The sequence below is a fragment of the Aptenodytes patagonicus genome, chromosome 10 (genome assembly GCF_965638725.1).
Source record: "Aptenodytes patagonicus chromosome 10, bAptPat1.pri.cur, whole genome shotgun sequence".
In the NCBI taxonomy this organism is placed as follows: Eukaryota; Metazoa; Chordata; class Aves; order Sphenisciformes; family Spheniscidae; genus Aptenodytes; species Aptenodytes patagonicus.
The window spans coordinates 7,457,323-7,479,353 of NC_134958.1; the positions used below are offsets into that span (position 1 = coordinate 7,457,323).

Genomic DNA, 22,031 nt, shown 5'->3' on the forward strand with positions numbered 1-22,031 from the left:
AAAATGATCTTGCTTTCATTTGTGTTCTAATGAGGTCACAGATTCACGGCTCATTCTGGGTTTTGATCTGCTTACTTTAAGGAAAAAGCCACTAATAAATCTATGTCAGAGCTTTCACCAGTTTAGGGTCCCATCACATACATAGGCACATGGATACATTTATCAATAACTAGTTTAAGTAATAACAATTTGGAATATGAGATAGAGGAGTCCTTATGGATTCACAGAAGCCATAAAAATCTCACTCCAAGGTTGCCACTACCACCTTCAGCTATGAAACAAAGAAAGCAACTCACAGACAGTTCACAATTCATCCACTGACACACAGAAAGTTCATGTCAGAGATAGGAAATAAGCCTGCTAGATTCCTAATCTAACTGTTCATAATCCAATTAGATATCATTTTCCTTTCCTCAGGAGCAAAACCTAAATAAAATCATCCTGCTGTTTGGCCTGTCTCCTTGCAACAAGTCACTGGATAGCCCAAAATTCATTCTATAACTTCCTAAAACATTCAGAGATGTGATAGTCAGAACATACTTAAACCGGTTTTGAGCCTGAGAGCTCTCAGTGAGGTAGTTACGTTAAAGCACAATCACCTTTGAACCCCATGCTTGCGCTCCAACATGGGCTTGCTGTAAGGAGGTGGCTGGTGACCCCAGAAATCAGGGAATGCCAAGTCCTTGTAGTCTGGTATGGACTTGACACATTTGGCCCTAGCTACGTAGAAGCGAGGGCTCTGGAATGGGATATCCCCTTGGTGTTTCTCCAGAAGATTTCTCACTGTGTCTGAGCTCTCCAGCCTCCCTCCAGGACTAGGATTGATTGAGGCCTCACATTCAGGGTAAAACATTTTTTTGTACCAAGCAGCCTCTTTTGGGAGAGGGCGCAAAGTAAGCATGTGACTCCTGGTTGGGTCTTCCTCTTCACAAGAGTCTGCATCTTGGACTGCTTCTACAATATCTCTCTTTTCATCAGTCGGATCCCATCTGCATTTCTCCTTCTTTGTCCAGCTCTGCAGTGGGACTTTGAAATCCTTTTCCTCTGGATCTGGTCCCATCTCTGTGACACTTTGGTTTCTCCGTCTGTAGTTTGGATGTTTCACAGAAGTAGCACTTGGAATGAAATGAGAGGGAGTAGAGCAAAGATTCTCAGTCCTGTCCTCCAAGCTCTTGTCTTCCTCAGATTCTGATTCAAGCTCCTTTAAATTTAAAAAGCAGAAGAAATTAAAAGAAACTAAAGACAGATTGTGCCTCCTTCCAGAGGAAACCTTTCAAGGAAGAAAGAGAAAATATTTACAAATCTCCCAAAACTGTACTCATCCAATGAGACAGCCAGAGTAAAATCAGCCCATGGACCACCTGCCAGAATTTCTTTCTCCACAAAGCTGTTTCAACAGCAGTCCTCAGAAACTAAAAGGATCAGACTGAGTCATCTGGGTGAGTCATCTCCAACCAAAGCTGATTGTTCTAACAAATTAGGGAAGATAATTCGCAAGGCATTTTTTTAGAATGTAAGTGTTACAGCAGGGTAAAGGAGGCCAATCTGTCATGCAAAACTCCACCCCTGCCTTCATGCAAGTGTATAAATTAATCCCATGTTGTTAGTTATGGTCATAATAAGTGTCACAGCATTGTGTCTACAGGAGATACATTAAGCCAGTGGTCCTTTCTAGATTCATATTTGAATCACCTGTTTCAGCTCTCCTAAATTCCAAGATTTGTAATGAGTGCAATACTCCATTTCTTCTCCCAAACTGCAATAGAACAATGATTTGAACTGTGCATTTCACTCAGTGGCAGTGCAATCTTCTCCATCACTTCCTTCAAGACACTAGTTGACAGTATTTATTTTCCACATCTCATTCTGATCTTGATATTGCCATTGAAATTGCCAGCAAGGATACAAATTATTATCTGACAGATTTCTCATGTGGCAATTGATTCAGTAGTGCTTAGTTAATCCTTACCCAGCCAAATGTGTACCAAACAACATCACTCCCTTTCTATCACTCTTGATTCACACCAATAAACTATAGCAAAAATCTTAATCTTTCTTTTTCCAGTCCTATAAGACATCTAGGTTTCCTTTTGCAATAGCCTTGTCTAGTTATCTCTTGTCAGTACTCCCTTTCAAGTATTTCTTAAACTCTTGAATATTCACAAATAAAGGAAGCTGCACTATGATAGTACCTGAAAATTATGGGAAAGTTCTGGACACATCGCTTCATATTGTCCAAGCTCTTCCTCTGGCCGGTCAAGCGTTGGCCTTGACCTCAGTTTGTTCACATCTGTCTCCAAGTCATAATCCTACAAAAGCAGAATTAGGAAAGCATGTATATTAAACTTGCCCCAGAAGATGACTGTAAAGTAATGTTCTGCATAATACCCTTGATTTCTAATGACATCATACTCATCTAATAAGTCCTATAACTGTTCTTCCCATACTCATGAAGGCTGTTAAAGTAATTTTATGGAATAGAAAATAGAGGCACAAGAGGAAAGACTACATTGTGAAAAAGGAGAACTTGATGTTTTGGTATTTGAGTACTTAAGTAGAGATACCATGAAAAGATGGTTTCAAAAAAGCATTAGGACTGAAACTTGAACCTTTTTATATGCACGTCAGCTCAGGAGGTTTCAAAATAAGAGACACCAACAACTGCTAGTTATTTCTGAGCATATCATTCATTCCCTTGCTTATGTTGCATAAACCAGGAGGTACAGGTCCTCAAGACGTAATTGGCAACATTCTGATTCAAAGAAACAATAATCAAATAAATGTATATTTAGCAAGAAAATTCTCCAAGTATATCAAAGCCAAAATTGTCCTCACAGGCCACCAGCAAAATTAGAAAGCTTGACACTTTTACCTTTGATTTAGACAACCACATGGTTTCTCTGCATGCCTAACAATCAAACTGAAAGGCCCACGCCTGTATCATTGAACTTGCAGGCACCAATTGCTTATATTTTATTTTTATCTCTCAATCCTGTTTATAAAAATCTGTGAAACTCTTGCCCAATCCATCTTCTATACTATCCAACTTTCTTGATATTTTTATATGAAAAAAAGCTTTTTAGATCTCAACCATCAGCGAATCAGGGATAAGAACCATATCTGAAACTTTCACAGTCAAAGGCAACTATGCAACCTCCTCCATATCAGATATGAGAACCAAAACCAAACTGTGTCAAGCATGCAGTCATTGCATAAGAAGCCAGGAAAAAATGGGGCAAGAGGGAAGGATGGAGACATGGCATTGGTGACTGGGCATTACATTACAGCATTATTCAAATAATTCAATATGTCATTAGTAAGCATGCCCCACCAAATCCCAGCAAAGAAGTGATTCGCTCCTGATAAATAGACTCATTTCTGAAGCTGTTATCAAAAGAAAAAAAAAAATTGCCTGAATGCAAAAGTGTCCATGGCATTTCAAACCCTGAGCCATACTTGTATTGCAAAGCAGAGTGAACTGTTGTGTGGGCCTAGTTGAAAAGGCAACGAAGAGCTGCACAGAGTATGAGGTCAGTTTAAAAGGATTTGCCACTAACAGCATAACGATGCATAAGCAGCTTCAAACTTGCTGAAGGTTTGGGTTGAGAAGGATAGATAGTTGATGGGATGATTTTGATTTTCATAGAACTGCCTGAACAGTTACTGATGGAAGCGTAGAGCCAAGTTTCAGTTTGATTGGTATTACTAGTATGCATGGATTTGAGTTATGTAGCTGTGAAAATGTTTATAAATCACATCAATAGCAGGAAACATTGTGCAAATAATCTCATACAAAAAAGGTAAACTGAAAGTTCATTATCCATTCCCTGCTTGCTTTCCCTTTAGAAAGATTTGTCATGGGAGATATATGACTAGCACACCAGACAAACAGTACTTAAAACTCATTCAGAGCAAGCTCTTAGGCAAAAAAAAAAAAAAAAAAAATCTACTTGATAAATCCTTATGAATAATGAAATACTTCAGAGGCATATAGGATCTGTTTCTGAATAACTAAAGGAGGAGATAATTTCACTATGAACCTTATTCCTAATGAGCATCTTGATGAGCTCTAATATTCAGATAAAAACAGCCAGACAGGGGCAAGTTAGGACACTGAGTAATGGGGGGGGGGGGGATTAACTTCCTTTTTTCGTTCGGTGTCATCATTTTAATACTTGAGGAGAAAAAGACAGGGCAAGTAATGAAAACGCCCTTACAGAAGTCTCAATCATATCTGATTAGACTGTATTTGCAACTTCATTTCTTTAATTTGCCTTCCCAAACCACTTTGTGTGGATAAGACTTATTAGCAATATTCACTGCTTCACATCTGTGTATGTGCTTGTATGTATTTTCACAACAAAAAAGTTTACACTCTCATCCTCAGCTGGTATGGGGGTTTTTTTGCCAGTTAGGTCATGACAGGGAGAGTGCAAAAGGAGAAGTCAGAAAAGTATTGAATAATTCATTGTATTATTTGTCTGTGATGCTGCAGCAAATAAAGAAGGAATATAGGTTCAAATGCCTCAGCTGTGGCTTAGAAGAACTAACCTTTTTCTTAGGGTAGGTGCACAGCCCAACTATGCTCTGATATGGGAAGAAAAAGAGGGTTAGTCTTTCCTAGGTGATAATTCAATTTTCCCCTACTAAGTGCCATTTCTGGTCTACACCTAGAGGAATCAAAGATCCATCATTTATCCCTGACTGCGCACGTGATTCTAACAGTCACTGGTCAGTCTCTCTGCAGGAACAGAGAAGTCACCAAACCTGCACCATCCTGGATGACAAGCATGGCAATTAAGATAAATGCAGGGGGTTCTCTTCAATGGAAGTCAGTGCTTTCTCTTTTTCCGAGTATCCTTCTACTATTCATGTAGTGTATTCATGTGGGACCACACGCATATCTATGTTCTCTGGTTAGACAGCTTATCAGGATGTCAAAACGGACAATGAAAAGTTTTACTTTCCAGTACGTGGATGATTAAGGAAACTATGGCTCATATACCTACTTCCTCCTTACTCTCCACATCCTCATTATCCAGGTCTTTTTCAGCCTCTTCTTCTCCATCACTTTCATAGTCAGCTGCAGAAGTAGAAAAGAAGTAGAGGAAAAGGTGTTCATCCTAATATCCCTCTCAGGCCCTCCACAGAAATATGTGCAGTCTCTTCTATGTGTGCCACACACACACCTTCAAACTACAACCCACCACAACCTTGATCAAAGCAGATCCCATTTGTTAATCTAGTATAAATGAATTTGGCACTAAATCTCCCACTTTTTAAAGCTCTGTTCTCTTGGACTCGAGCACTGCCTTTCAAAACCATGACAAAATGTCACCATGATATGGATCCAACTCGTATCACAAAGCAATACAGAGATTTTCTGCTTGGCTGCAATGATGTTACAGGATGCTTTTAATATATATTATTAGATTAGGGTGTTTTACTGGTATCATTATTATGGTATTTGAGCATTTTCCATACAAAACTGAAAGCAACAGAGAAATTGCTTGTGTGTATCAAGGAGTCTGTCGTTTCTCCTTTTCTGTGGAATAGCTATCCTGCCTGTGCTTAAGTTCTGCTTTTCAGCAAGTGCTCACGTCTTTTACTCATGCAGCGTGACTGCTATCTGCTTTTATTTTAGAAAGGAAAAAGGATAATACTTCCTGCAATTCTTTACTGAAAAAGCTGCAGGGCAGTGTTCCCCCCACAAACAGTCATGCACAGGCACAATTGTCTCTCCCTCTGTTGTTATTGTGGGGCGACGGCATCTCCAGCCTCTGCCATGCCCACTCTGTTCCATTATTTTTTGGATAATAGAAGGATTTCCCCTCCCACCCCCCTCCTTTTCCTTGCTCCTTTTAATCTTCTCTCATTTATTCCCCAACCAGAATCTCCAAGCTTCAAGACGACCTGGGAGTATCTTCATCTCTACTGAGTGACACTGTAGGCCATCAGATTAATTTTAACTGTAAACCTCAGGACTGCACTGCCAACACTCCCTTCCCCAGATCCCACATTTAATTCTCATGTCATGCTCCTTTTCTTCCTACTGAACTCACCCTTCAGCCACTTACCTTCAGATCCCTCACATGGAGGTTCAGCCTTGGCATTCCCAGGAAGAGGGAAGAAAGAAGAATTTCTTACTGTCACCACAGGCAGAGACTCCTTGGGGTAGCACTTTCTCAGAATCTGAGTCACAGTGGTTATGATAGGATCCAGATTTTTGCAAGATAAACAGTCCTAGGAACCAAAGGAGAACAATGTTAAGAATTGTCTCTTACAGTTGTCCTGCCTATTACACACAATCCCCCAGAGCAGAAACACTCTTCTGGTTGGAATATGAAGTCTTTATATTTATGGCTTTTTTTTTTTCCCCTGTTCCGCCCTTGCTTTTTTTTTTTCTTTTCTTCTTTTTACCATTAAAGAAATGTGCCTGGAACAGCAAGACCTTAAGTTCTTGCAGTCTGTTTCTTACGGAAATACAGGCTAGCATGGACTTCAGGGGACTTCCATTGATGCATGTCATTTAGAAGACACAGCATCCTCTAGCTCTGCTCTAAGATATTATAGTCAGGGCATACTGAAGGAAGGCATAATAGTAGCATTAAGCTAAAATATCCTAGCTAACAGTAGCACTGAAAAGATATGTTCTTTAATATGGATAAAAAAAAAATAATCCTGCAGGGAGCCCATCACGTGTTTGTTTGGCTGCCAACACATGCCAAAATCTGCACTTACTGCATCTTCACCACAACTATACCCAGAGCTATCATGCCAAAACTAACACAGGTAAGCTGGCACAATTACACCGTTATTTCACTGTATCCAGTGTACACAATATATACTCAAAGAGAGCATTCCCACTTTACTCTATTCTATAGAGTTAAGCATTAGGCCCGATAGTCTGAAAGATCACTATATATTACCTAGTCATAAAATATTGAATTCCTACAGTATCCTATGTTTTCTACTCTTATAATCCAGAGTAGAAAGTAGAAGCATAAGGAGCTATGAGAGCCCAGATGTACTTTGAAGACATAGAATATTTTTGTATTTTTATTACCATGCTATGCAAATGAACTCCTTAGTCTTTTGTTGCAAAGACAACACCCCTACCCTCCCCCCCAAGACAGAACTAAAAGCAAAGACCCCCTGGGAGATCATCGTAGGTGTATGTCTTCAGTATAACAGAGACAGTTTGGACAAGCAAATTACAGCTGCTGCACAAAGGTGAAGTTGCTCAAAACTGATCGGTGTGATGCTCAGAAAAAAACAAGCCTTCAGGTTTCCCCGAGCACAGCCCATCTATACCACAGTCTCCATCAGAGAGATTGACTAATCAATGTAGTATCCTACCTAAGTTCAAGCTGTACTGTGCCTAACCGTGTTATTTTTAGTGGCTTGGGAGTAAGACTTAGCTTGTCAGAACAGGAATGCAAGTCAAGTAAGCAGCATAAATGTTCTATAAGGCAAAAGAGGAATATTACAATACATCCTAATAGCATTTAATATTTTTGCATCCCTTCAGCACAGATAAAATGGAAGAGCCCAGAGGGCAGAATAGATACTTTTTGCCATTGTCTGACAGCCCACAGTTAGGATTTGGGCTGGACAAAAAAATATTCAGCAGAACCAGGAAGATGACCAAAGAACATAACAAAGTACTTTATTATAATCAAGAATAGGAAAATGGCTGTATTTTTTTTTTTCAGTTGTACAGGGTTTTATTGTTTTCTCATGTATGATTGAATGACATTATAAGATTCAGTGGGATTAACCAGAATTCCTGTAGGGAGGCTAGAAAAATCTAAAGCTGACATGCTTACAAGAATCTTAATATGTATTTCTAGATATCTGGCTGTTAGGAACAAAGGGGAGAGAAAAAACAATTTTGAAAGCATCTCCAAAGAACGTTTTATTGTGGTTAGAGCAAACACCAAGGAGAATTGGTTTCTATTTCCAGTTTTTCAATTTATTCACTCTTTCACATGGTATCTGAGTGCCTTTATTTGCTTGTTATTAAAGGAAAGATAAGGAAAGTTTGTCTACATGTGAGAACAGAATAACATTCTTCGACAGCCTTACTAAAATGTTACTAATACTTACTAAAACTGTTGTGTTTAATAGAAAGTGAACACAGGAGTGTATAAATGCCTGCCTTGGGCCAGCCATCTTAATTCACTGCCAAGTGAATTGAGATAGTCAAGAACAAGGCACATTCATCCAGACAATGAACTTCCACAAATGGAGTTATTCAGTGATGCTGTTTTAAAGTCATATTTTTCTTTATAGCAAATTAGCTTACAAGTGCAAACAAGCCTTCAGATACCTTACAGGGAATTTGTGGGACTGTTTTCATTACTGTGCATAAGGTGCTCTCAGATTCCAAGATAACACAGTTTACAGATGACTGAAAAATGTTCCATCACTGTATCGGAAAAGCTTTTTTTACTGGCACCTGAGAAATAGACAGGAGACTGCTTTGTATGTGTGTAAACTATCCCATTTATTTTGTGGCGGGATACTGTGAATGAGGGAAGAGAGTGCATGCTTAGCTCGGAAAGCCCATATAAATCTAACCTGAATTCAGGGGATCTGCTTTTTAGCCTCCACACTCAAACTTTTCTTTACTGAATCTGGAATAGTCCAGATATTATGATACATACGCGATATATACATAAAAGGAGGTTTCAATATGACAGTAAGGAAAAAGATAATGAAGCTAATGGATGCTACTACTAGGAACTATAGAGTGGTGTATAGGATAATATTATCTTAGAGTAGACCCTAGTACAGGAAGACTGAAGAGAAACCAAGTGGGCTTAAGAAATCAGATGGATAAATGATAAAACAGCAAAATAATGTCCTATGCACCAGTCTCTCCTAAAGCAGATGCAAACCTGTTTTCTTGTCTCAGAGTAGGCAGCTCTCTGCCACTGCACACAAAGCCAGCCAGTTGCTAATGTGAACATATCATTTACCTGCCATGAAAGTCTAAGCAGAGCTTGGAAAAAGAAATAGGAGCAGAAAGTGCTTCCTTTTCACGAATTATTTCATTATCTAAAATTATTTTTCATTCCAGGTAGGAGCAAAACTCAAAATATCTCTAAATTCTCCTAAAACATCTCTAAATTCTCCTCAAATAAAGTAGCAGTCACTTCTAATCTACGTAAGAGGACAGTCTTTGAACTATTGGCTCTTCCTGTAAAGACATAGGCTTAAGGGCTATTAAAAGCTCAGGTATTTCAGCTGTCCATCAGCCCTCACAAGAAGCAGCTGGAGAGGTTTCAATTGAAAACCAGCCTTGTAATAGGAGTTCCACTGGAGGTTGTTAAAACAAATCCATCTTGGCAAAACTGTTTCAATTTCAATAGATTAAAAAAAAAATTGAAAAAAATCAGCAGAACTTTTCTAGCCAGCTTTTAACACCTTTAAAATCTCATTAGCTGCTCAGAGTTTGGTCAAGGCTAATCACCACAGCCAGCAAATTCCTAAAGGCATCAAAATATTGTCTACACACAGAGAGACATTGCTTTCCCAAGCAGGAGTTGTTTGTCTTGCCCTGTCTCTTTCTCTCTTACTACAGCCTGCAGTTCCTCTCAGGAGAATTGATTTCCCATTTTCTGTCTACCATGAAGATTACAAAGATTTTAGTAGCAGCAGCCACCTCTATCTCAGGTCAGAGTAGGGACAAGCATGAGTGAGACCTCCTAGGGCTGCCAGACTCCTCTCGACACCTCATGTCTTGGAGAGGCACTGTAAGACCGACAATATCCCAAAGAAGAAGTGAGAGAACGTTGAGCTTTGAATTTATTAACCTTGGTAATTCCCCTTCCGAGATCTCCCTAGTAGCAAACAGTAGGAAAAAAGCAAACTGGAGGCCCCCGAGCTGTCATTTCTGCTCCACTTCTAACCTTTGGAAGGATTAGAGTTATCAGTGTTCACTGGAGTCTTAGTGTGTCATTTCCAGTTTGTTCACCTAAGGTGACCCCATATTTGCACTTTCCATGGGGTTGCTCCCAGGCTGAACTATCAAGAGATGTTAGCTCAGGAAGCAACATGGGCTGTAGAAGGCTCTTGAGAGGGAACTAGCTGACATCTACCCTCAAGCAGCTGTTGCCACCCACCCTATTCAAGTTTCTGCAGACCAGGGACTTGTCATTAACAGAGGCCATACTCCCTTGAAAGATCTGCTGGGCCTGGTCACCTCATCCCACCTGAAAGAGTGGTCAAATCCTCGTGAGGAAAACGAAGTAAAGAAAACTCTACCAATCTACCATCTACTACTAGTAAGAAATATCCTTCAGTCACAGGAGAATTGTTCATGACAGCGATGGGAAATGTGAAGAAGCAAGTACGCTGGATCATAAGGCAATGGATTTTCTGGAGGAAAAGGGGACAGGTTTTTCGTTCTGTCTGTGATGGTGCTAGAATGCGATAATGCACTGGCCGGTGAGAATGACAATGGAAACACTCCTTGTGCAATCAACATGGGTCAAGAACTGAAGGTTTCTCCATAAGTGACTTCTCCAAAGAAGATTAAGGAAGCATGTTGGTGACAGACTCGGAGGAAACCGTTACTGTTCTGTACCTGCCCTTTCTATACCTTATAGGGAACCCGTCCCCAGGGCCATGTCAATCTTTCTTGATGGACCGACATTAACGTGTCACAAGATTAAAATTGCGCCTCCTGAAAAAAACAGTTGATGGATGTTTCTCATTAGCAAAGGCCTGGATAAATCAACACTTTTTTGTGGAAAAGACTGATTGGGTGCAATTATCCATCTGGATACCTGAAAGGAAACATCTCATGTAACATCTAAGCAACTCTTCTGTGGAGACACTGCACTGTTGTTTGGGAGAGGAAGTCCAAGCAGACAGCAGGATCCACAGGGGAGGAGAAAAAGTACTAAAAAGCCTGAACTACAATTCCCATGAAGCTCAGTAGGAATTAAAATTAGTTTTAAACTGAAACATTTCAGCTTTTCTGAAGTACTAACTGAAAAAGTCAATACTTTTTAAAATTATCATTTTTTCATTTATGTGTTATATAAATTCAGGATAAAACTATGGAATTTCCTGCACTGTGAGGTAGAACCCAGCACTAATTACCAGTCCATCTCACTTAAGCACAGAAGCACCATTTACCTGTACACTTGTGAAGAGAATCTCCATACCCCGGGAACCAAGGAAAGTCTCCCTGCCCAGCTGGATGTTGGTGATGTGCTTTAGGCAGAGCAGGAGACCCCCACGAATACAAATGTAGCTGTTGGAGACATCATTGTGATGCCAGTCTTGATAGAGTCTCAGCAATCCACCCAGGTAGCCTCTGTTCGCTGCCCGTCGGCTGTTAGACTCTGAAAGTGAAGAGAAAAGGCTGAATTAAACTCTTTCCACTACTCACGCTTTTCTGTAACCATGTGGTTACTCAGTGCTCAAACTCAGACTCTATCACCTGCTCGTTCTTGCTTAATGGTCTCAGTTTGGTTTGTTGGGGGGTTTTTTTTGGTTTTTTTTGTTTTTTTTTTTTTGGTTTTTTTTTACAGTTTAGTGTGTTATTTACTAAGCATGAGCTAGTCTTTTGGAATTGTACATGAAAAAATGAAGCAGTCTCTCTCCTGTTTAAGTGGAAATGGTTGTTCTGGAACCCTCCAGATGAACCAATACATCAGTGGGGAAAGGGCAGAGCCCGTATCTCCTTCCAAGTGCTAATAAACTTAAGTCCAATTGCAACACCATAAGAGTTCCTGAAACTAAAGCAGGTCCCGAGGAGTGAGAAAAGCTAAATAACAATAAGATTAGTCAACAGCTAATAATCTTATTATATAATAATCTTCATATAATCTTCACATAGTCCTGTACTTCAGTTCTGAGAGAACACCTTGCCGAGATCAACAAATCCAGAAGCGTTGTAGTTGTACGATCCTGTCGCAGCCAGCAAAATTATGTTTAACTTCTAAACGTATAGAAGTATAGTGAAAGCCATGAATCAAATTATTCTGGAAACGCACAGTATTTAAAAATTAACAGAACACCAACATGAGCAACAGCAGTTTGGGCTTCTTTTCTGTTGCTTTTTGGTTCTGAGATTTTTAAAGGTCACTTTCTGGTCATGTTTAAAGGCTTTACCACATGGACAAGAAAAAAAAAATGTATTTTTACATTTTATTTTTAAAAAATAAGCTTTATAAAAACATAAAAGGAAAGCTGCAATGTTTCCTTAATCACATAGCTCCAGGATATCAGGCTAAAAGGAGATGATTATAAAACTTGTGACAAAATACGAATTCTGCTGAGTATTCTAAAACACATCCCTTCACCCACTGTGTTCCTTGCCCTGCGCCCCACAGGACAAACATGAAGCCATACCAGACTCTCGGCTCCCTTCCTTCAAACCAACCCTGCCTAAACATATTTTCCTGACTGGTCCTGACATTCCTTGCTGTGACACACATTAGAAGCTGTCAGGAGCTCAGTAATCAACCAAGAGGCCAGGTAGCATATGTAAGACAGGAACTCAGCTCCCTGAATACCAATCAGCGTTTGCAGCTCACAACAGATGGCTCTTGGTATGGCTTCTCCAGAGCTAGTAGGCTCCAATTCATTTCCAGTTCATTAAACAAAGTGCCAGAGCCTCTCACACCTGGAACGTTAGAGTCATCAGTGGGGATTTACAGGACAGGAGAAGTAGCTAGAGGTTAAGAGAGAGAACAGAAAGGGGTGAGATGCTGCACGAAGAAAATCAGTAATAAGGGAAGCCATGGAGAGTAACCACGAAGCAGCTAGTAGGCAGCAAATCTCAGTCCCAATGATGAAGTAGATGGAGGTATTGGAAAAGGTATTGGAAAGGGGAAGGAAGTTGCCCGAGTCTGCTCTCTGCAGTATGTTAACAAACTCTTACCTGGAGAAGAGATCGGAGGGTAGCTCTGCTGCCTGGTCTTGTCCTGCAGTTTTCTCTACCATTAGCACCACAGGGCAGGCAACAAACAGCACCCCCAGAGCAGTTTGCCAACTCATTTTAGTCCTGCTCTGCACCTTCACACCACCGTGTTGACATGCCTCTGCACTGACCTGCTGGTCCCACAGCCATTCCTACACATCTCTGCCCAGTCTCCTACACCCTGGCCTGCAGTCCTTTCTAGCACTTTATCCCCTTGTTGTTAACTATCTCACACTAGCTCTGCCAGTACATCTTGTATTTCAGGGCTCAGTGGTTGTCAGCATGTAGAAGGTCACCCTTCTCCTTTGACCTTCACTTTGTTTCTTTTTTTCTATTTGACTTTCTGCAAGAAAACTTTAATTGCTTGAGAATCCCTTATCAATCCCAATGATTTTATTCATTATTTCCTGTTAATCCTCAACCAGCTGTCATGTTTACTAACCTGCAGGATGACTAACCCCTTAAATCAGTCAGTCTTCCTTGAAGAATTACTCAGGAAGCTCTGTAAGAGTCAATAAGTATATAAAACATGACAAGAAAAGAGTCAGGGAGTGTAAGGTAGGGACAATTTAGATCAGACTCAGAGCTTCCCTGAACTGTTCAGAGGCAGATGAAATTGGACTAGATCTAGGGATTTATAGATCCTAGCATTCAGTGCTTGAAGTCTAAGCTTTCTGTGTCAATGTCAATAGGACAAGGGAAATATTAGAAAGCACTGTGGGTAGAGCTGCTTGGGGAATTTATTTAAAAAAAAAAACCACAACAAAAGAACTCTCACAAGATGTACTTGCAGTGTTTTCCTCATGTCTTTCAAGACAGACTTCCATGTTTGGATCCCAGCTCCACAAGGACCAGAACACACAACTGTCCCATGCCTCAGTTTTATCACCAGATGAAAAACATGGAGGAAGCTGAGCAAAATAACTTAGCTGTTTGTTTCCCCTCATGTTTTCTGTAGTACTTATCACCTTTAAGATCAAAACAGTCGCTTTGAGAAGTGAAGCTGAGATAGTCTGTTCTGCGAGGAGGAGATGGAAGAGGCAGGATTATAGTTCCCTCAGCACTTTGATCAGAAGCAGCGAGTATTACTTGCTGAAGGGGCAAAAAAACAACATTCATTTTGTTTCTCCTGTCTGATTTCATTGATTCTCCTCTGCTCTCCTGTGATGTCAGTGTTTTTCTTATATTTTATTTTCTTCCATTTTTTCAGTCGTATAGTCAATAAAGTAGCAAATAAATGAAGGAGGAAATATGCCAAGATCTCCAGAAGGCAGAATGGAAAAAGGAGGCCTCCCCACCTGTCTGTGTCTGTTGGTCTCTCCATCTAGGGATGCACCTGCATGGGTATCTATCTATGCATTTGGCACAAATACAGATGGTGGAAATGAATCATGCAGGTACAAGCAGCCCTGAACAGATTTTTAGGCAGCAAGAACCCACTCCTCCTGGAGTGAGTATACATGAGCTGTGTGGTAAGTGGTAGTGCCCCTTTTGACCCTTTTGCTGTTGTTCTTTTGTTAGTCCCTTTCCTTCTCCCTGGATATGGCCAGTGTTCAGTGGAAATGGAAGTTCTACTTCCACACAGCTTTCAGAAGCGCTCAGGATGGCGATTCCTATTTTGATTCATGCTTGGTCTGTCTCCCTAATCATATCCTGGCATCTCTGACAGTGGAGCACTGTCTTCATCACCTTCACAAACCTTTCAATTCTGCCTGCTAAGTCTGGGATGGGTGATAGGGAAACATTCAATGTCTTCTTAGTTTCCCACACTTCTAGAACTGACCCTCCACTTCTGGCTTCCAGGACAGTGCTGCCAACCAGTGAAAGTTTAAGCACTGCAGCACAGAGTAGCTGGCCTGAATAATCTGTGCAGTTAGCCAGAAACATTTGATGTGGATGCACAGCCAATGTGTGGAAGCCTCAAACGGTTAAAGATGCATCTAAATTAGCAAGGGGATCACACTACAAAGAAATCCCCAGTTTTGACAGAACTCCGATTTTATTCTGGGGGACAAGGAGAGACCCTAAAGCCAGGGTTTCAGTCTAGCAGATAAGTCTCATGACTGCCAGTGTTTCTGTAGACATTTCTGAAGCCCTCCTCACATTCCAGTCCCCTTTGAAGTGTTTGCCAGGAGCACAGGGACCACTGGAAAACACACAGCATATTTAATCACAAAACTGAATTACAGTCAACCTGAAATATGATGAGCAATGCACTGCTTACCAGGCAGAACAAAGATATTTATCTTTATGTCTATTTGCTTAAATCTCTTTGTTGATGCCACTCAGCTGATTCATTATGCCAAGAACATGCATTACTACAGTTTGGAGATAAGAATGCTCTGCTAAATTAACCCCATGGCCCCTAAAGGAGTGAAAGGAATAAGAAAATCTCCAACTTCCCCACTCTGCTCTAGTGATTGCCTCTTGGGAATAAAAGATGCAAGGCACCTCCTAAAGCAAAGAGAAAACAGCTATTATATTCAGTCATTGAGAGGCCATTTTTGCTAGAGATAAACATGAGGATTCCCTATAGAAACAAAATGAATTGTCCCCATGAAGAAACCTAGTCACCCATCAAGTGCCGGGATGAATTCAGACCCAGTGGGCTCTACAGTTCCAGAAAGAAGCTGGTATTAGCTCAACTCTTGTTGGAAGCCAGAAGACTACTCTAATTGTGCCCTGTAAACTTCAGAGTCCAGGCATTTATTTAAGCATTTAGGATAGATGAACAACGCTGGCACAAAGGTAGAGAACACAGGCAGGATTTGCTAGCAACTACAAGTGCCATGTTTTGCTCCTAGACCAGGAATCAACCACAAGCTCAGCTTCAGTACAAGAACAGCTGATTCATTCTACTCCAAAATATTTGTTTTAGTTCCTGGTGTTGGCCAATTCAGTGGCAGTCTTACAAACTGTATTATGACATGGTGATTCTTCTCTAATTTGCCTTTGTTACATTGTTCATATGTAAAAATTAAGAAAGAGCAAGCCAACCCCTTCCGAAACTTTTGAACTAACCCCAGAAAGAAACTGATTTTGCAAAAGGTTTCCTTTTCCTCCTTTATTTTTCAGTTTCACAGCATCTTCTGGTTGGAACTCGACAGAAAGCTGGAAATCCACAAAAAATACTTTTTGCACAAAATTTCCAGCTTGATTTTTCTGACCAAAGTGGTTTGAAAGAGTTCAAATAAGGATGCTAGCAATTGGAAGACTTCCTCAAATTCAGCCACTGAATTTTCTGAAGCCGGATCATCACTGAAGGCACAAACACTGCCCATGCCAAGACAAAGGCAATAAGCAATCATTATTAAGGTTGTCAGAGAATAATGCACCCCCTTGATGCTTTGGTTCCATTATGCCCACCCTGAGGAGCAAAACAGCAGGAAGCTGCCATGCCCCAGGAGATGAAACCGACCTTTTTCTCTGGAGCACCGAGTTACTTTTGGTTTGGGATGTCTATGAATGAAGAGCAGTCTTGGGGAAGGGAATATAAAGGACATTCAAAAATAATTTTTACCCCCATAAAGTGGCTCTTCTCAAAGAGATAAACTTAAAAATATAGAATAAAGACTATTTGCATTCTGAAATTCAGGAAGACAGGATAGACACAGAACTGTTTTAGATTATTATGAAAGGAACTATTTGAAAAATTTAATTCTAATCACAACACCTACAAGTTGTGATGGTAGATTTGGGGCCAGACTGTTAATGGAGTTTGAATCCAGAGGTGGGTAATGAAGTCTTAAACTGATTGTGAGAAACAGGTACCTGGCAAAATATTAGGCAAGTCACAAACATCGTGCTGTTGGCTACAGGAACTGACATCATTTAATCATAGGGCCATTTTGACACAAGATCAAAGTCCTGCATCAGTAGATCTGTTGCAAAGCATTATGAATTCAGATATAGAGGGTGCAGGCCTTTCAGAAACCATAATCTGCTTATGTGCTAGAACATCACTTTCTGTTTGTCACAGAGTTATTTGCCCCTCCTTGATGCCAGCATAAAAGGAAAAAGAATGACACTGATTATTTCATCCTGCCAGCCACAAGACATAATCCTCATGCTTTGATGAAAAAAAAAAGTGGGTGAAAGGTTAAATAAAGGTTAGTTGATGGAAGATGAGGAGGAAAGAGCAGGAAATGAGATGAAAGGCTAGGGGGAGAAAGGGAAGGCAAGAAGATAAAGATGACAAAAGGAGGAAGGAAAAGATACAGAAAGAGAGAATAAAGGCCATCAGCAATAACTGCTATTAGCACACAGAATTGTCTTGATGAAATAAGCATGATCAGGGGTCACCACAACCCGTCTTTTTTAAATTGCTCATTACAATTTTACTAGGCAAGCATTGCAGCAAGGGCCCTCCTCATTTCCCTGGCCCTTTCCTTCAATATCCGCTGAGCAAATGCCTCCAAGATCAGCTCTAGCTAATTTCCTTAAAGACATGCAAGCTGCTAATTCTGGGAAGTACAGATAGTCAGGAATAACAAATACAACCAAAATTGATTAAAATAACCTGTTGATAAATTACTCAAAAATAAATATTGGATTAAGCACCAGTGGAAGCGGGGATCCCTATAATAACATTGCCATCATGTGGCTCAAGGTGCTGAGCGGCAGTGTCTCATTTGAGCCATCACACTGCCTTCAGCCTGCAAACCCCTAGATATGCACTTGTCTGCACTTACGTATCAGGTATCCAGTTTTCTTCCACTCCCCCAAAACTGGGAATGGTTTGCCTGTTTTATTTTGAGGGCTGAGTTCACTAAAAGCAATAGAGCCCATGGCTAAGAGCAATACAGAGGGCAGCCCTCGCCTTCCACTGCTGCTCAGACAGGCTTCAGCTGGGGTATGCCCTCTCCACACCTGGGCCTCTCACAGGCAAAGGAGATCATAGTGATGAGCTCTCCAGACCTTAAGACAGAACTGGAGCAAGATACAAAGACAGATGTACAGAGGAGAAGTCAAACAAAGCCAAAGGAGGCTAGAAAGAGTAGCAGGTGTACCCTGGGACAGAGAGAAGAGACTCTGGGAAGGATGTTGTGCCTCATCCCACTTCAGTTTATCTACAGCTATTGGTATTTAGCCCCCCATCCCCACCCTGGGCTGTAGTAAGCATCCAGAAATTGAAGAAAGATGGACAGGTGTAACACTGGAAATCTTGACTGTAACATCCAAGAGAAGAGTAGAAGACTCCTGATGCTTTCATGGCACTTCAGCGCCATTATAGATATTTACCAAGCAACACGTTCAGCCTGCATAATAATGTAGTTCAGTCAGAGGGAGTTAACAGCATGGTGGAGAGACAACAGATATAAGAACACCAGCAAGGCAATGGAGGAAGCAAATGGCTTGTAGCGAGTCCTGTGTGCATGGCAGGTGAACAGCAACTGGGAGAGTAGCATGCAAAGATTGGTGAAGTACTCTGGGATGCTTGGAAAGAGATAAGAAGTCAGGAGTGAGAATCTGGCTGGTGGTCAGGCAAGAAACATCTTCTCTATAACAGTAATCTGAGCTTCCATTGATAGAAAGGTGCAGCACTGTCACTAGAAGGGACCTAAACTTTTATTCCTCCCTTATTCACCATCTCTATGACTATCACTGATTTCCACTATGTACAGGGGAACCGGACAACCTAGGTCACTCTTGTCTTGCACTGGCTTTCTAAACATTTCTTCCTGGTTATGGATGAAGCATAAGTTTGTAGTGTCCCATCACTTTTCTCTTTCAACAATCTTGTACTTTCCCCTCTGAAACACAACAGCAACAATTTCCCAGGCACAGCTGGAAAGGTAATTTTTTTTTTTCTTACACTGATGCCTTCTTTTCTGGCAGATCTTGCTTCTTGCAGTTATGCACCTGTTAAGCGGGCATTTAGCATCAGCTTCTGTTAGGAAAGAGACAGAAGCCAAAAAGTTTCTAGCCAGCCCCTGCCTCTGCAGGTGGACAAAATCTCAAGTAGAGCTTAAGGAAGCCCGGGGAGCTAAAGAGGGATGTTTCCAAATCCATCAGGGAGACACACTGCCATCTGCCTGCTCCTTTTAGAACTACTGTGTGTTTTCCCATTGCAGCTCGCTGCCAAAAGCAGAGGAACACTTTCCCTTCAGCACACCTTCATGCATAACCATAACCCTCGTGATCACTTTGGGCTGAAGCACTTAAGGATACGACAGCCCTGCAAGGAGACCCTCAGGAATGGGTGTGTTCTTGTCCTGTCTGTTTTATAGCTTTCACCCCCAGCAAAACTGAATCTCACCACCATTTCCCAGCAAGTGGGTTACCGCAAGCCTCCAACAAAGTTCACAATAATCAGTCCAGCAATTCAGTACTGTAGCACATTCTAGGATTCCTGACTCCCATTTAGTTTGTATCCCATCTAAAATATGCTAAAGGGCTTCTGTGTACAGTTTTACCCCTTGTTTTCATAACCAATTTTCAAGTGCTATAGCATTCACGAGGTTTGATTTTTAACTTTCTAAGAACCCCTGCACCATTAAAGACGCTAAGGTCATGGGCATAAGTTAACTGTGACAAACAAAGCTGCCCTGACGCAATCATGAAAAAGAATTCAGCTCTTTTCCAGCCATGGTGAATTTATCTCTGGAAGAACCAGAGCTGTTTTTCACATCTCCTAACCCACACCTCCCAAAAGGCACAGCCTGCTCATTTGTATGCAGCTACCAAGGCAGTCTACTTCAGAAGCCTGGAGCTTCTCATGTCCTGAGCCACAGGACAAGGAGAAAACTAAAAGGCATTCTTGACCACTCTGCATCAGACTGCAGAAAACATCAGAAAACACAGTTCAAGCTGACTTGTGGGCTGTGGTGCTCTATTTGATTGCAGAGTATTGGCACCATTTCTCAAGTCCCAGTTCCAGTGCCTTAAAAGAACATCAGCTGAAAATAGACCATGTGTTTTCCTAAAAATCACTTTTCCATGGAAGCAGTAACTGGTGTTGCTGCAACAATGTTGTTCGGTTGTGGATGATAAAGGAGAAAAGGACACACAACAGTAAAGTGGGAAGGGCATCTCCAAATGAAGACATGTCTCTCCCAAACAATGCCTTTGTTTGCAATGGTCAACAGTAGAAATCTGTACATCACAGTGATCAACCAGAGTGACAACATATGGACTGCTTTGCCCAATAGACTAAATTATCATTGGAGTTTGGTTTTTGTGCCTTCTGTGAAAACCCCTGAAACAAACAACCAGAATGATCAGTGTGTTCTTCCAGTACTGGAAACCCTCTACGCACTCCTAAAGCACAAAAAGAATAAAAAGGGAGAACCAACCAAGATGCTTTCACAACATAAGTTGTCTGAGAAGAGTCACACAAGAAATTTCTAAGAGTAAATGGCTTTTAAGAAAACCCACTTACCTCACTCCAGGAGAAAAAATGCTGGGAGAATTTGGAGTTGAATCCAATCCTTTTAGATTCCCTAGATCATCCTCAGCTTCCCCCCACCCCAACTTTTACAACATGTGTTTACAACTCCCCAGGAGACTACATTTCACAGCTTCCCTTTGTAATTAGTCCTCCACTTCTATATACGGTTCTCATCTCTAGACGCAGAACAAGCCTCCAGGTAGAAAACTTATCCTATAAATATCTTGGGACAACAGAATTTCACTTCCCATTCCTAGTACTTACCATAAAAACAGGAGTGCAGGAGAACAGCTCAAGCTGCCAGATGAGCTTTCAGCTCTTGCTCCACTTTTCCAGCCTTTTCTGTAAATTTCTTTCTACTCTGAAGGCTAATTTTGCTTTTGTATTGCAAGCAGCTGTGGCATAGCCCCACACCCCCCTTGTTAAGATTTAGTGCCCAAACCAGAAGGTCTTTCCTTGTTGCAATAATGCGACCTTTAAATGTAGGCAGCAAGGTTAATACTGAGGCATTATTTCAGAATTCATCACTTCAGCTGATGCAACTCAGACACGATCCCATTGCAGCATGCTCATTTAAGCACTGCTTCCAGGGCTACAATTTTTCACAAATGCATTTATTCCTAATACTATGAAAAGGAGAAGGGGGAGGGGAAGAAAAGGAGGGGAAGAGAGAGAGAGAGAGAAGGACAGTACGCCATTGTGATTTATTGTAGAGTAGATTGTCTGCAATAGTAGAGTGCTCTTTCTCAATCAAAGCTTTATTAAAGTCTGGTAATAAAAAGCTAAGTGTTTTTGGACAGGATAAAGGCAAAAAAAGGGTAACATGTTCATTTCAGGAACAGTCACGCCAGCAGCATGTGCCTGAGAGCCCATGTTAAGGTCTTCAACACCCCCAGCCAGCTGGTGCCAATGTTAAGCACAGCCTGCCATAGCAGGGCTGTGCCCCAGCAGCTTGCTCCCTGGGACCTAGAGCACCATCTCCCATAAAGCTGTGTGTCCACAGAGACATGGGGCTCCAAGAATCATAGCTAGACATATAGGAAACTACTGCATTACTGCCTCTCTTTTCTAAGCAGTGCTCTTTGGGACTGAGGGAAGAGGGGATACCAAGGGAGAATGAGGTTCAACAGGATCATTCTGTCCAGCAGCACGGCACGGAAAGGAAAGTCAGAAAGAATATGAAGAAAAAACAGCTTACTTGATTTCAGCAAAACTGCCAGAGCCTCAATGGCTGCCCTGGGGAAAGAAGAGAAATGGAGAGATAATGTCAGTTTCTTCGATAATTTTTGTAACCTTCATCTTCAGAGTCTTCTGGGCCAGGCTTCCCAGCTGGTCTAAATTGACAGCTTATGATGGACTTTGACAGAACTACAATGTTTTACACCAGCAGAGGATCTATTAGCCCTCTAGCTTTAGTGTTACACTGATTTGTAGTGACCATTAAATTTAAAGCAACACCCACATATCCAAAGTAATGAAGCAAGTCTTTAAACTGCTGCCCCAGGACTATTTCTTTGTATCAGAGACTCAGCACATGCCTAGTCCAGATGCCAGTACTTCTATCTACATCAGTAGATGATAACTTCTGCATCAAGCTGGGACATCCATGTCAGTATTTCCAGCCCAATTCCACTCCCTTCTCTATTTTCCCAAAACAAGCTTCACTCCCATCCTCAGTCCCTCCAGCTTTAACAGAAA

At 41.2% G+C, this 22,031-nt stretch overlaps 1 protein-coding gene across 1 annotated transcript in view; it reads right to left on the bottom strand.

Moving 5' to 3' along the window:
- AGBL1 (AGBL carboxypeptidase 1) overlaps positions 1-22,031 on the bottom strand; it is a 280,171-nt gene that overhangs the window by 226,709 nt on the left and 31,431 nt on the right. The window contains exons 6-11 of the mRNA XM_076348666.1: positions 21,532-21,569; positions 11,152-11,360; positions 6,078-6,243; positions 5,010-5,083; positions 2,193-2,309; positions 600-1,201 (exon numbers count right to left, since the gene is read on the bottom strand). Of these exons, the coding sequence (XP_076204781.1) occupies positions 600-1,201; positions 2,193-2,309; positions 5,010-5,083; positions 6,078-6,243; positions 11,152-11,360; positions 21,532-21,569 (1,206 nt within the window). The remainder of the gene's footprint in view (positions 1-599; positions 1,202-2,192; positions 2,310-5,009; positions 5,084-6,077; positions 6,244-11,151; positions 11,361-21,531; positions 21,570-22,031) is intronic.